Below are 16,788 nucleotides of genomic sequence, written 5' to 3'. Positions count from 1 at the left end.
TATTATTATATAGATACAAAAAAAGGGATAGGGGCTGTGCGAGAACGGGGACAAAGTACATTGATGTGTGACAGTATGTCAATGAGTGCAAGAACAAAAGGAAAGAAAGATGAGATTTAACAAGATAAAACACCCAACGCGAGAGGAATTCTAGTGCAAAGAAATTAGCCATGGGAAAACGTGGAATAAACAACTGTAAACATTGACAAATTTCATTTCATTGTTTTGAAACAAACATTATAAAACGACCAATCAGACAAAGTTGGGTCCATATAAATTGGTAACGGGAAAGCATAATATAGAAACAGAAAACATTGACAATCAAATTTCCTTTTAATCATTTGAATAAACATTGTAAAACAACCATTCAGAGTGTGGTACATAGAAATTGGTACTGGGAAAGTATTAGAAAGTGGGTTTTGCTTCTTACACTCTATGAAATGACAATTCCCTTTAAAATGTCACAAAACATTTCTGTTTATCTCCTAAAAGACACTATCTATTAAAAATTTTGGCCAGAAAACTCGTCCTTCGAGGAATCAAAAAATTTATATTTTTTGAGGGGACCGCGTGCTCAGAGGTACGGTCTTTGCTTCGTACACGGAAGGTACCGAGTTCGATCACCCGCCGCTGCTCTGTGTGGCTTTGAGCAAGTCACCTCGCCCTATCTCAATTTGCGGCGGTGTATTGCGGCTGACGCCTGGGTTATTCCAGTCCTCTCTAAGAATAGACCCTAGAGAAAAATGTTCCCGATCGGACGAATAAAGGGAATTAAAATTTCAAGAATAAATCTCAAAGATGAGACTCATGAGGTCCCAGGTTTGAGAGTCTTTTCCAAGATGAGGGTCATCCAAAGTGATCGATATGAAGAACGAGTTTTCTGGCCATTTTTTTTTAATACGTGTTTTTTCCTGAGTACGACAATTAAAAGATTAAAAGTTAACATGATCTGACTTATGTAAATGTTGCTGCTCGAAGCTCGAAGAAATAAATAACACGTCCATTTTATCTGTTTTCGTATATTAAATTGAAGCTTGCATTCAATTTCACACTGTTATTCATGATCTGACTTAGGAAATTTAAGGTTTTCGAATTGTTTGAAACAAAACTCACTCTGCTAGATAACGGTATTTATTTAGACTCAAATTGTAAAATTTAAGCTTAAAATCCAATCTTAAGCATCAGGCTCACCTTCAAAGTGAAATCACGATAGTTGGTAGAGCACTCGCTTCACAAACAAATGGAATGAGATAGATTCCGGGAGAAGATGTGATTATTTTTCCTGACACATCCACCCCCCCCCCCCCCCCCTCCCTTTGTCCACCCGGCAGTGATTTGGTAGCTATGTCTATTAGATTTGGCGGGAAATACTTTACGGTAGACTAGCGTCTCATCCAAACGGTAGCAAGCAATTGCTATTGTATGTTTCTCGTTATATAAATCAGGATAATCCCCGGCTCCATGGGCCATTATGGGTCTGAAGCACAATATTTTCACCTACGACATGGTGGCGTTTCGAGTGTGATTGATCAGAGTGTTGGGCAATATGTTGTCATCTTATCTTATCTTATCTTATCTTATCTTATCTTATCTTATCTTACTAAAGGCTTAATAGGAATTATCCTTTAAATGTCTTTTACAATAGTTTACAATTACATAATCTCATATGACCTGCATTGTATCATTCACAGACAGTTATACACAACTTTGAATGTCAGGAAAAAAGTGATAAAATCTACAGAAACTTACTGCAAGGCAACCCCGTCATTCCAGTCTGATGTGAAATTGGAGATGGCACATTCTGGAACGACAGCTTTCAGCCATGCCAGCATCAACTTTTTGGGAGGGATTTTCGTCTTCCCGATCTGGTATCGAAGGATCAGCGTCCAAACGAGACCTAAAATCAACTTGGTGGAACCGTTCACGATGTCTTCGCTGCCTGCAGGACAAAAAGTATATGAAAAATAATTTCAAAAGAAACATTTTATTTCCATGTTAAAGGGCTCCAACTGACGTGTGCATATATGCAGGTCTGACATCCGGACCCATTTATGGGCCTAGTTTAACATTGTTGTAATGGACAATAATTTGCGTCATTTTTTTTTTTTTTTTTGAGATTTCCATTACAATAATGACCCCCTAAGTAATTGTGTTATCAGACCTGCAAATAAGTCCACTTCGGCTCCAACCTAAGTCCACGTTTGTGACCCCTCGTCTTAAAACGGTATTATGTCGGAATGAATAAGATGAAAATTGAGTTTTATTGCCATAACTATCAGACTTGCAATGAGTTTGTTGGTTTTGTTGAAGAGAATGAATACCGTATCTTAGAATTCTAAAAAGCAATAATTTTAAAAAATTGACCAGTTTAGCTTTAATTTGACTTTTTAGTATCTCGTTCATCCCGACATAATACCGTTTTGCGACCATGGGTCACATATTATTCGTTGTTTTTACAACCGAACGAAATCATGGGCGTAATCTAATTTTTTTTTGTAATATACGTGCAGGTCTGACAACCCAAATGGATTTGGCCCCAATGTTGTAATGGAAATACTCTATAACCAACGCAACATATTCTTCATTACAGAAGGGTTAAAGCTCCATAATGGAGCGATCTAATTGCATGTTTTCATCCAACTAAGTCATCGATCACATGATTAATTGTTGATGTACAACGATTGGACATTTCTCAATGTATCTATACACGCTGCTTTGTCTATGAAAGTTGACTCAAACTGTGAACACTTATCACTATGTGGGTCATTTCGAGCACACTTTGCAATGTGACCAATGACCCCGAGCACACGGAAATGTAATTTTGATCATGCCCATTGTGTCCGGTTATCAGACCTGCAAATATTATGTTCTCGTCAGTTGTCACCGATAAAATTTTGGTTTGAGAGTATACAATTTGGGTTGTTTTACCTACAAATCAATACAAGTACATCTCAGTTTCTACAGTTTAGAAATGCCCAGAGTGTGCTTCACGAGAATTACCTATTGATGCTATGGGTTTATGTAAAATACTCACAACAATCACCAGTCGGATATAAAGTGCCAACACACAAAACTATGTATAACCTTGAACGTTTATAGATTGATGATTTATATTTAGTGAGAACTAATCATCAAAATGGCCGTCTAAAAACAATAAAAATGAGCCGAGTGACGTCAATTTCGTTCCTTCTATATTTCATCCAGTTAATTGAAACCTAAACTCCATTTCGTACAGTACAAGTCGTCTTTTTCATACGATCGTTTTTCGCGGTTTTTTTTTTTTTTTTTTATTTTTATTTTTTGTTTTTTTTTTTGGTTTTTTTGTTTGTTTCTTATTTACCGGATCACAAATAGCATCCGATTATTCTGGTGCCGGCTGCTCTACGTAACACAGGAATCGACACAATGCCATACATATGAACCAGTCTAAAGAAATTAAATCACTGGCCAAGTATAATATCACTGGAATATTTAACAAAAAACTTTTAAAAAATAATAATAATAAATGTATAAATATTTATATCCTAAAATGTAAAATATAATTAAAATGTAGATGAAGCGGATGTCATAATTTTTTAAAATGTTATTTTAAACATTTATAACTTCCAATATTTACCATATTATTATATAAAACGTTTAAATCCGGGGCACAATGTTTCTTTCTTTATATAAAGATAACTAAATAAAAGAATGTTCTTCTTTATACTACAACAAATCTCATTTGCATATTAATATACGATTCTTACACTTTTGATTTTTGGAATTCCGGATATTCTTATTTCATTATTGTTTCTATTATTATCGGGAAGGGGGGGGGGGGGGATAAATTATATAGAATTGACATTCAGCAATTTGAATCGTTTGTATTGTATTAACGACCCGATCTCGACATGTCAAAGACAAGTATCAAATTGCTAAATTCAACGGTATGATGCTTCTTGTTAGTTCGTGTAAATGGCGCTGCTGTTGTCGTTTATTCGTCTTAACAACGGCGCTACCACTTTTATCTAATTCGTCTGTAATGCTTCATTCATCCTGTTTTGTTGATAAAGAGAAAACCCAAAACGTTCATTTGATCTGTTTTCGTATATAAAATTGAACATTTTATCTGTTTTCATATATTAAATTGAAGCTTACATTCAATTCACATTGTTATTTAGTTGTTAGGTGGTAAAATATATTTTTCAGGTGGTTTATTGATGATAGATGTCATGTCAATCTCTTCTCTCTCTCTCTCTCTCTTTCTACTTCTCCTCTCTCCTCTATCTTTCTCTCCGTCTCTCTCTCTTTTCGTCTCCTCTCTTCCTCTCATTTTCTCCTATTCTAACTCTCTCCCCTCCTCTCTTTCCTCACTTCCCCCCCTCTCTCTCTCTCTCTCTCTCTCCCTCTCTCTCTCTCTCTCTTTCTTTCTCACTCCCCCTCTGGATGTCTCTCTCTGTTTCTCCCTCTTTCTTTCTCTCCAGACTCTCTCTCCTCTCTCTATCCTCCTCTCTTTTGATGGAGTCAACTGCGTTCATTTATTGTTCTCGCAATCCTATATTGCCTGTATTACTGATAGCGATGTCACATTTTTCAGTCTGATGACCCACTTTTTTGGGCTCTTTCATCGTGAAAGTTACTCAATGTATTATCCTGCATAGCAGCGTGCTCAGAAAAAAAAATCCTGCACTACCAATAAGAAAACGAAGTCGGTTAATTATATAAACTACAGTGGTGATCAGTTGCCGGTTTTTTTTCATTTTCGAATTCCGGCCAGCAAAAAAAAATCGGCGAGACCTCTTTTTCAGAAATAAAATCCGCCTGCCGGATTTTTCCGGCGAACTTTCACCCATGGCTCTTTGTTGTAACGGACATCCCAAAAATAACGCAAAATATTGTCCATTACAACAATGATAAACATGGCCCATCTTTTGCGTCGATTCACCATGCTTATGTCGTAACACGTCGCATAATACCAATTATTAAAATATGATTAACTGTTTTATGCTTTATGCTCAATCAGCATATATCTTACTACTTAAATTATAAATATGATTTAATTTATTATGCTTTAAGCCTCAATCAGCATATATCACATTACTTTAAAGATTTGGCATTTGTATCTGAATTTTGAAATGATTACAACTCATCAATACCCTTCAATCACTATAAATCAATCAAAATTGAATGCAATGAATATGAACCAAATAATCACCGCATTTACGCGGTTATTTCTCTTGATCAAAATGCCATAATAGGAGAGAGAAAAAGGCATGAAACGAAACATTATATTTTTACCGGAGTAGTTCTACAGCAGGAGTTATTTTTCTGGGTTTTGGCAGATCTGAATACTTGAAATTACAAAAATTAATATTTTTTCATATGGAATAAAATATACGTTACCATAATAAACTACAAATTATGAATTACTCTTCGCATTTTTTTAATTGAGCTTTTATATAGCGCAATATCCACTAAACGTGCTCAAAGCGCTTTACAAGGGGTCCCTGGCCAACAGCAACATATAACATGTAGGACGTGACATGACGCCTGTCAGGCGAGATTACAAATTTTTGGGACAGAGACAACGCTGTTAACGGCCAGGTACTCATTTTACACCTGAGTACGGTGAGAGAATGTGAGTAAAGAGCCGTTTCCAAGGACTCAACTATGCGCCGAGCGAGGCTCGAACCCAGGACCTTCCGATCCGAAAGCGAGTGTCATACCACTAGACCACATAGCCGCACATTATGGCCTCAAAATCCTAACTATATTATAGATACATACAACAATCTTTTTATTCACACATCATTGTATCTATAAACATTTCCTAGTTAAAGTACTTTTCGACGTAGTTAATCTTTTATCTTCACTGAACGAGCAGAAACCTTTCTCTCGTCTATTTGGATTTCACGTGAATTATTTCCCGTTTTAAATGTGTTTGTTGATATCATGATAGCTGCTAAAGAAATGTATTGAGAACAAGACGTTCTGTGATAAGTAATTTGTTCTTTTCTTTTTAACCTGTTACATTCAATCTGTGTTCAATCTTTTTTACGGTCTTTGGCTTCTAATAGGTTAGTATTTCACCTTGTTCTGTGCGAATTGGATTTTTGGCTCAAAATGTTATGCAGAAAATGCGCAATATCCGCTAAATGTGTTCAAATCACTTTACGGTGGTGCAAAGCCAAGAGCAACATTTTGGGTGTATGACGAGACACGAGACTATAAGGCGCTATCATATTTTTTCAGCAGAGAGGGTAAATTTGTTACAGGTAAGGTACTCATATTTTACCCGAGTGCGCTTAGAGAATGTGAGTAAAATAACTTTTACAAGGACGTAACTTTGAGCAGCCCAAAACGGGACCCAAACCAGGGAATCACCGGTCAGAAGGCAAGTCGTGTCATACCGAAAGACCACAATAACGGAATGTTAATAGGACGGAGAGTCGCAAAAAATTAATAAGAAAGAATTTTTTTAAATAAATACCAAACAAAGACTCACCAATGTTCACGAGTCTGACATTGTCCTCAGCTATGGCATTCAAAGCCAAAGTTACATTCTCCAAATTCTGATGGTGATTCAAAGGCTTTTTTATAATCCGTCCGATCTTCCTATTTTGTAGAGATTCCACAAGAGCACACAGTCGGACCCCATCATCAAAATCCTCCTCGGGGTCTGTCACTGTCATGCCTGAACCCTGAAGTTGAAGGTTGACCCAGTTCAGAAAGGTGTGTTTCTGGATGTCCACCCAACGCTCCTGGGCTTTCATGGACAGGCCTCGGCCCTCCATGGAGCGGGCCTTAAAATCGACGACCTCTGATGACATTATCGACGTGCGATTTAAATAGAATTTCCAGTGATTCAAGCTTTAATCCTGAGGTTATGAATTTTGTACTTAATCCTTCTCTTCTTTGTTAATTCATTCAAATAGGCTGATTAATCCTGGATATCTGGGAGGGAAAAAAGAGAGAAAAATGTCATGACCTTGTAAAGGCACCTAATACTATTAGAACACTGGTTTTCCCCTCGCACTGTCTTACTCTACTCTGAAATAATCAAACACATTAAAATGTTTGCCAAGAAAATTCGTCCATCAAATATGGATCGATAAAATGAGCCCCAGCTCATCTTGTCAAAAACTCTCAAACATGAGACTTCAAACAAATCCCAGTTTTAAGAGCATTTAACAAGTTGAGGGTCATTCTGATCTATCCATCTAAACATTTATCTATCTATTTATAAATATATATATATATATATATATATATATATATATATATATATATATATATATATATATAGATATATATATATATAGGCTGATTCACATATCTAACTATATATTTATCCATATGCATTTTTATTGTTATTGTCCTTGTGAGTGCCATTTTGGTTTGGCCATCTTTAAATTGATGTCATTGTTCCGTGACTTCTTACTGTGTCTTATCTAACTGTATGATAAGATATGTATAAAATCGGTCATCCAGCAATGTCGTTTGTGCATTGAAGTGAAACGGTTGTATATTTGTTGCTAAAAGTACATTTAGAATAGATCTACATACATTATTTTATTGCCCAACGACTACAAATCAGTAAGAATAAGTGGGTTATAAGGGCCATGCAGCCAACAGCAACATACCGCATGTAGGACGGTAGATGAGACGCTCTTTTGATTTTTTTTTCGACATATGTAACGATGTTACCGACAAGTTATTCATTTTACACTTGTGTGCGGTGAGCGAATTTAAGTCCTTTCCAAGGGCTAAACTTAGCGCTGCCCAGAGCGGGGTAAGAGCTTGGGGACCCACCAGTTCTAAGGTGAGTCCTATACCACAAGACTACAAAAGGACGACATTCAAAATATGAATCTATTAAAAAGATTCTCAGCGTGTCAAAGTCTGAAACCTAAGAAACGTATAATAAATCTCAAGTTCGGTCAAGGGCGGAATTGTGTCATCAATCCTTATTTGAAGAAAAACATTTTTGGACACATGAAAATGAATGACGGTTGCCTGAATAGGACAGTATAACAATCAATTCCCATACGTTAACCCTCTCCTTACCAACATAGGAAAATCGTCACATTCGTTACACGCAACCAACAATTTTCTCTTTCTGATTGTTCTTGTACATCACAAAAATTAAAGAAATGCTTTGATTACAGAAATATAAATACAATACGCTGTGCTGTAGAGCTCATTTTGCTGAACAACATTCTATATAGAATGCACTTGTTACTTTTTTGATTGATTAAGAAAAGTCTATTTTTGTGTCCGGTGCGTGTGCATTTTCCGGGGAAATTCTAAAAATGGCTGGTAAGGAGAGGGTTAAACAGATGGGAGGTTTCTTTTTCAACTGAATTGACTGAGGTTTCAAAAATTAGAGAGTTTAGTCAATGGCAATGTCTTGGTACCCTGGTATATTATATGGAGCCAGAACCATTCTTAGAACAGACCGGGATGAAACAAGAGGTGAATTGCCAATATTTCTTTAATTAAGATATATCTTTGTGGTGTTAATGTGTATTTATGAGGATGGGTGTATGCCCAAAACAATAACTGAACAAAGGGGATGAAATTTCGCATGAAAAACTATTTGGGAGGAGCGTATTATCAAGATGACCCTTAGTTTGGCCAGAGTATTATTACGCACGTTTTGAACCCATAAAACGGCAATCTGGGATCGACCCATATACTGATTTTTCCTTTTTTTTTGTGGATATGAGACTTCAGGAGTAAGGCATGTGTCAAAGTGGTGAGATCAGTTGTGGATCACTCTTTGTTTCCCTCAAGACGTACTTAAGCCCCTTGTAACCTTTTTACGGCATTCGAACGTGACGTTTCTGAACTTGAAATGGCATGCAGAGATGATTTGCACCAGAAATATCACAAAAGAGGATATATTGTTAAAGATACCACAAAGACCCACTCCAGGCTTCAAAATATAGAACTACGGTCGACCATCAACAGAGCTAGATCAAGGATTTGCAGAAGAGCCTCAAAGTTACATCGTTGGGGATACAATACTTCACCAAACTGCCCTTTTTGCAACGACGGCAGGCACATTATGGACTACCTTATCACGCAATGCCCAAATACAGCGCCACCTGGAGGATGTGAGACGATCCACAAGGCCATACAGACTTTCAATGAGTGATTAAATAACTGCAAATTGAAGATGTGATGCGACCAAACGACATTACCACTACTTACTTTTTTGATTGAGACATGGGTTCTTTTATATTTTTTATTGGCCATGTCTGGAACTGTATGACATAACTATTTTATGATATTTTATCTGGGAGCAATTCTCTTCTGTTTATCATTTATAAATTTTCAATTTTCGGATTATTGAAAATGTGTTCCTGTCAAAAAGAAAAAAACAGAGAGAAAATGTTGTGATTGTCTATCAGTTTCTCTACTTTTTTCGGGTTTATCAAAAAAAAATATCTAAGATGTGACAAATATATTATCTCTGTGATAACTGTGGAAATTTTCAGACAACATTAAATAGATTCTGAGAAACGTTTGACACAGTTTCCCATACCCTTAGAAAAATGACACCTTTCTTACTACCTGTACCATTTTCGACTGTTTTTCGTGCCTTTTTAGTCTACTTTTAGAATTTGGACTTCAATTATATTATTTCTAAGATAATAAAATATCATTTTCCACCAAAATCTCAAAATCAATTTTTCGAAGGATTTTCCTAATAATTAGACCCAAACCGCCCCTTAAATTTTGGTGGTTATTTTTTATAAACGCATACCATCAATAGATTTCATCATTGAAAAGAATTTGAATCACTAGAGAAGTAGGTAATCAGTTCAAATCATGACATACATATGTATGTAGTATGATGGGTGTAATTTTGATAAATATCATTATGTCACGCTTGATGAACTATCGGATCAAAAGATTACGCATGTGGATGTGTTTTTGACGGTATGCGTGTCACGTGTATATTTGTGTGCGCGCGTGTGTGTGTGTGTGTGTATGCGTGTGTGTGCGTGTGTGTCTGTGTGTTTGTGTTTTAGAGGGTTGGGGGGGGGGGGAGATGACGTCACCAGTGTATCTTATTTCATTAATTTTATTTCTAAAGCTCTCTTTATCTTGTAACTTTGCATCGCGTTATGTTGTTCTAAAAATCTCTTTATCTTTCAACCTTGCATCGCAATATGTTGTATCGATTTGAATGATACAAGATAAGAATACAAGAAAACAGTCGGGCCGTGATAACTCTGGCCATTACCAGAGAGTTTATAAGCTAACGTTAGCTATACAATCTCTCTGCTATTACTTCAACAGTGAGATTAAGTCTGTATTAATTGAGCTTTTTTATACAGCGCAATATCCACTAAACGTGCTCAAAGCGCTTTACAAGGGGTCCCTGACCAACAGCAACAGGTAACATGTAGAACAAAACATGACAATTTTTTTCCCGACAGAGACAACGCTGTTCACGGCCAGGTACTCATTTTACTCCTGAGTACGGTGAGAGAATGAGAGTAATGATCCTTTTCCAAGGACTCAACTATGCGCTGAGCGAGGCTCGAACCCAGGACCTTCCGATCCGAAACCGAGTGTCATACCACAAGACCACATAGCCGCACACTATCAGTGCAGTGCCATACTCCCGAAAAATACGTGTTTCAAATTTGAGCCATAAAATTCGTCATTCAAATATCAATCCATGAAAATGGCCCTCAACTTATCAAAAACCAGGGTGGACATTGAGGACAACGTTAAGAGGACAGCATAAATGTAAACACTACTTTTGGGATTCGATGATTTCTGTGAGTGAACGAATCTGAAAAAATCTAACAATTCATTAACTCACGCAACCCTAACACCGACTATACCCGTTGTTTACCCGGGTTACTTTACCCCAATGCCTATTTAATTTATTACATTTATCTGAGACAAATTATAGACGTAGTATCAAAGCTAAATTTTAAATATTTACATGTGAATGATAATTGAATAAAATTATATATGTACTTGCTCATTTTAAATATATTTTTCCCATTTTGATAAGAAGAAACAATCTAGAAGATAGGATTGAGTGAGTTAAGAGGACAGCATAAATGTAAACACTATTTTTTTGATTTCTGTGAGTGAACGAATCCGAAAAAATCAAACAATTCAAGAAGCCACAACGCTGAGATACGCCAGTCCCGTGTGGAACGGCCATTGGTCTCCACCAATCAAGGGACATAACCCTCTCCTTACCACCTAGAGTAAAATCGTTACATTTGTTACGACACAATATAAACATTTTTTTCTTATTAGATTTATTTTGTGCATCACAAACTTCGAAGAATGATCTTTGTGTGATTAATAAGAACATAATGATGTCGTTTTATAGAGCGCTTTTTTAAAGTATAACCCTCTCCTTTTGGAAAATCGTCACATTTGTTACGATGCAAGCTTGATGAACTATCGGATCAAAAGATTACGTATGTGGATGTGTTTTTGACGGTATGCAAGCGTCACTTTTCTCATTCAAATTTCATTTCTATTTGCTATAACTATAAAAACCTGACATTCTGTAATAGAGTCCATATTGTCAAACAACCGTATTATGTATAGAATGTTCTTATTGCTTTTCTGTTTGAGCAAGATATGTCTATTTTTGTGTTGGGTGGGTGTGAAGTTTGGGGAAAAGTTTTGAAAATGGCTGGTAAGGAGAGGGTTAAAGAATCAATTTTTCTGCTGGGTAAGCATTTTGGGAAAATCCTGAAAATTTTCGGTAAGGAGAGAGTTAATTTGGTAGATAATGCATTCACTTTATGGAGCTACCCGCATGGCATGATAAGCATTTAACTGCACCAGCATATCATCCATTATAAAAAAATACCAAAATTTGAATAATCATAGTTACAGCACCCTCGTTGTGAACAGCTTGGCAATTATATCGCCCCGACATGCCAAGCAATATAAAAATGTGACCCATCGGGTCAAAACGAATTTATGACGGCGTGGTCTAGGCACTACAGATTTTATTTACAGTCAATAATATGAAATTTTAGTTTTAGTTTAATAATGCTATGCGTTTATACAAAATACAACATTCGCTCGCCAGATTAAACATAACAATACACACAACTTTGTGTAACCTTTAACCTTTATAGTCTGATTGAAATACAGGGTGTCCAAAAAGTATTTCCCTGATTTTAAAGACTAAGAGCTAATCCACACCGGAGACTGACCCGGCACTGCCGTCCTCTGCCGTCTTCCGGATAAATACGTCGGGCACGGACAAAACACTAAGAATAAATAGAAGAGCCGCTTGACCTACCCAAGCCATGCTCGAAAAAAAAACGGCAGAGGACGTCGGATGCTTGGTATGGGTAGGTCTTCTCTTTATAATAAAATATAACGTACCAATATACAAAACTATGAGTAATTTTAAATGAGTATAGTCGGGACTTTTATAATTTAATTAAGTGAGAGTTAATCATTCAAACGGCTGTCTAAAAAACAATATCAAAGAGCTGAGTGCGTCAATTTTGTTCCATCTACATTTCAACATTCTTATCCAAGGTCACAAGTAGTTCCACTTACGGTCGATCATGAGTCAGATATTACGTTGTATATTACCCCTCTATCGGCTTATAATCGTGCTGCGTCATTATCAGTTGGTTATCTTTTTATTTTTATCAGACCCTTGTTTTAACCAGTTAACCGTCGTACTCTGGAGAAATTGATATTTGAAAATTTGGTCAGACAACTTGTCTCTTCAAATATCGATCAATTTAAACGACCCTCATCTTGGCAAATATTCTCAAACCTGGTACCTCGATGATAAACTGTCGAATTCTTACAGAGAAATGACTATACATGTATTACCAAAATAAAGTTATTCCACAGCTTTATAGACATCGGAAAAAGCATTTTAAAGGGTGTGGGCATGAAACCTTGGAACGCACTAAAAAGCTTGTCTTCGACGAATGACCAGGTCAAACTATGGAAACTAATAGTGAGTCCTAGAATAATATGACAACCAACAAGGACTTTTAAAAAGGAAAAAAAAACAACTGTGGGTGTCATACAGGACTTCATACTCTCCTCAACTTTATTTTACATAATTTACACCTTGGAAGAATATTACAAGAAAACCTCCAGAACCAACATTCGTCTGTCAATACCAAGGACAGGCAACTTTTGACATTGTCTTGTATTTGTTTTTTGTTTGTTTGTTTTGGTTTGTTTGTTTGTTTTTTTTTTTTTTTGTTTTTTTTTGTGTTTTGTTTGTTTTTTGTTTGTTTTTGTTTTGTTTTTGTTGAGTTGTTTTTTTGGGGGGAGGGGGTCTTTGGGGTTTGTTTGTTTTTTTTTTTCTTGTTTGTTTGTTTGTTTGTGTTTTTTTTTTTTTTGGGGGGGGGTTTGTTCATTTTTTTGTTTGTTTGTTCGTGCTGTTTGTTTGCTTTCTTTTCCTTGTTTTTGTTTTGTTTTTCACAAAGGAGGTAAACGAAATCCGTGTTGTACAGTCTTTACTCATAATCCAATGAAAACCATCTTGGTCAACCCGACATAACACCACTTTGAGCCGGTGAGTCACAATTATTACAGCCATACATAACACCTGTCAAAAACCGACGTTTTAATTTTGACGATCTTTGTCCACTTTTAACGAACATTTAGTGTTTGAAACTCCTTTCTTCTTTTATCCAGGCCGTAAAAAAATATTAAAATTTTGATATTTTTTCGAACCGACCTTTACGTTTGCAGATGTAACGGTCTCTGCTTTCTTTTATAATAATATATTTTTAATCCTATGTAAGCCTTCTTTATTCAAGCTTTGTTTGATTCCATGACTTACTTTCCATTCTTTCATTCTTTAAACGCAGATAAAGAAATTCGCAAATGATGAAATTCCATAACTCTCAGTAGACCCCAAGTGAATGAACTTTGACTTCGGCTAAGTTCATTTTTCCATAAGCCGATTTTTTTCTTTTTCTTGTATAATCACGTATTGCTTGTCGCTTTAATTGACTACCTGGTAAGTACAGAAAAAAAGCGAGTGTTTGACGACGGCCAATTGAACATCGAATTATCGGGAGACATTTTTACATCTTTTTCAATGCATTTTTATTGGACCGTAAAAGTATTTGTTGAAAGCCGAAGCGTAACGCCGAAACGACGTTTTCGATGTAAGCCAAGCAATTAAATTCACAAGTGAAGACACCTCAGTGAAAAGAAGGAATAAGGGTGTAAAATGAAAACTCTTTGAAAAGAAAGTAAGATTATAATAGTGATTGATGAGGTAAATTCGATGTTTTCTGTGTTGTCTGTTGCGTTACTTCTAGAACTGATCAATGGACGCATTCAATACAATTATTCAGGGATGAAATACCAAGGTAAAAATAGTGCATCACAAAGAATGTTTAATGAAAGCATCTATGTTAAGTGTTTAATTTATAAATAGGTAAGTTCGTGATGAAAAGACGCATTACGATACACTAAAACCATCTAAAATTGTACGCAAGTAATGAGGAATAGTGTAGCATCATAACATATTTCTTTGTACCATACCTACACATAAAGGCCGGAGAATACATTATCATTCTATTGCATACATGCGAAGAATCATAACACGTCAATATATTACAAAAGCTAATGTGCGGCTTTTATGTAACGAAAGTTTATTCAATCTTAGGCTTTCGCCAATCATTCAACAATTTGATGCCAACATACATGAAAGTGGGGGAGAAAAAAAAAAGAAAAAAAAAGAAAAAAAAAGGTAAAGGGAACCAAAAAATAAACTGATACACCACACAAAAATACAACAATCGTAATACCATCAATCCGTACAATAATAATAATAATAATAATAATAATAATAATAATAATAATAATAATAATAATAATAATAATAATAATAATAATAATAATAATAAAATAGTAATAGTAAGAAGAAGAAGAAGAAGAAGAAAGAAGAAGAAGAAGAAAGAAGAAGAAGAAGAAGAAGAAGAAGAAGAAGAAGAAGAAGAAGAAGAAGAAGAAGAAGAAGAAGAAGAAGAAGAAGAAGAAGAAGAAGAAGAGAAGAGGAGGAGGAGGAAGAAGAAGAAGAAGAAGAAGAAGAAGAAGAAGAAGAAGAAGAAGAAGAAGAAGAAGAAGAAGAAGAAGAAGAAGAAGAAGAAGAAGAAGAAGAAGAAGAAGAAGAATATCAATAATAATAACAATAATAATATTACCATCATCACTACACCCTAATCATCACTGTTACCACCACCACCATTACCATTATCACTACCACTATCACCATCACTTTTACATTTCCAATCAGTTTTTCTCATTTAAAAAAAAATACATAAATAAAAAATAAAAATAAAATATTGATACCCAACACAACAGGCCTCCTCACTACCACGAAATATACACTAAATGTACTTAAAGTTCTTTTTTAAAAATTCCCTTTATTAATCTCATAGGGGAAATTTGTCTCTAAGGTTTATTCAAAGGGAAGACTGGAATAACCCATGCGTCAACGAAGTGCAGTGCCGTAAATTGATCTAGGGCTAGGTGACTTGCTCAGGGCCACACAGCGCAGCGAGGGGTGATCGAACTCGGTACCTTTCGGGTACGAAGCAAAGCCCGCACAGCTTAACCACGCTGTCCCACCAGGCCAATTACCAGTGTAACAACATAGACATTAATTTTATTCTGATACATGCCGCTTATTAGGCAGACATGGCTATCACCGGACGGGCAGGTTTACTCATTTACACCCAAATATGATGAGGAAAATGAAAAGAGCCTTTTACAAGGACTCAACTGCGCCACCCCACAGTGGGACTCCAACCTAGACGATCTGGCTTAGACTTCAACCGTAGCCATCGTTAACTTATAGCCTGACATTGGAACCCACTAGGACTTATAGTTTGACGTCATTTTTTAGATTTATGCAGCGTCTACTGAGTTGACGTTAGTTAGGAAACAAGTTTTTCCACTGGTTGAACTATTGAATACAACTCACGATTTGTTTTCCTTTGTGGCCAAAGACTTGTCTTTTGACGTCATCTTTTGGTCAGTGACAGGCTATAAGTTAACGATGGCTATACTCCAACCCATGACAATACGGAAGGGGAGTGTCAAACCACAAGACCACAAAGCCCAATATTATCATCTATATATCTTGAGATGTTGATAACAAAGCCCCATCTGACGATATACAGATTAGCATTGGAAGGTCCCTTCAAAAGGTAAAGAGAGTAGCTTTTAAAGTGTGCCAAATAATGCCATTGCCTGTCTTGAACTCTAATTATATTATTTATATCAAGGACAGAACAATTGGAAGCAGAGTAGGTCGTAACGTCACACCTTCCTCTATTCCGGTTCAAAGTGTGTGTGACGAGTCCTCCGGAAGACCAACAATGAATAGGTTGCTGGATCATAAGGTGGCATAACAGAAGCAGAATGTATTGGTAGATCTTTATTAATACCGGGCGTAAAATAGCGAAGATGGATGATCTTTTTGGACAATCAGCATTCATTTAGGCTAGAAATCAAGGTGCCATCAACTGAAATCAGAAGATCAGTTGCACTATCAGCGCCAGTCAAAAGGGAGAATATGTGACAGTAAAAAGTTCTAGAATTACAATTAAGGCACCCAAGAAAAGGTAAGACAAAGCGGAATTGAGCGGAATTGATCCAAATAGGAATTGGTGTAGAATCCAAGAACGTGCATACATCAATGTACTTAATTTGAGATTACCTAAAAGTCTCATCCAGACACGACCACAGGTCCCTACTAAGAGGAATACACTCAAATGCTTGCATTATAAATTCAATACAACATATATA

At 36.1% G+C, this 16,788-nt stretch overlaps 2 protein-coding genes across 3 annotated transcripts in view; both read right to left on the bottom strand.

Annotated features, from left to right (window-relative positions):
- LOC144981017 (dnaJ homolog subfamily C member 3-like) overlaps positions 1–16,788 on the bottom strand; it is a 516,589-nt gene that overhangs the window by 159,327 nt on the left and 340,474 nt on the right. The gene's annotated exons all lie outside the window — the stretch shown is intronic.
- LOC144981018 (filamin-A-like) overlaps positions 1–16,788 on the bottom strand; it is a 195,251-nt gene that overhangs the window by 173,291 nt on the left and 5,172 nt on the right. The window contains exons 2-3 of the mRNA XM_078929085.1: positions 6,485–6,933; positions 1,750–1,939 (exon numbers count right to left, since the gene is read on the bottom strand). Of these exons, the coding sequence (XP_078785211.1) occupies positions 1,750–1,939; positions 6,485–6,809 (515 nt within the window). The 5' untranslated portion in view covers positions 6,810–6,933. The remainder of the gene's footprint in view (positions 1–1,749; positions 1,940–6,484; positions 6,934–16,788) is intronic.

This window comes from Berghia stephanieae, chromosome 10, assembly GCF_034508935.2.
Source record: "Berghia stephanieae isolate SIO BIC M18660-M18661 chromosome 10, UCSD_Bste_1.3, whole genome shotgun sequence".
Classification (NCBI taxonomy): Eukaryota; Metazoa; Mollusca; class Gastropoda; order Nudibranchia; family Aeolidiidae; genus Berghia; species Berghia stephanieae.
This window is presented reverse-complemented; position numbering and strand designations above follow the sequence as displayed.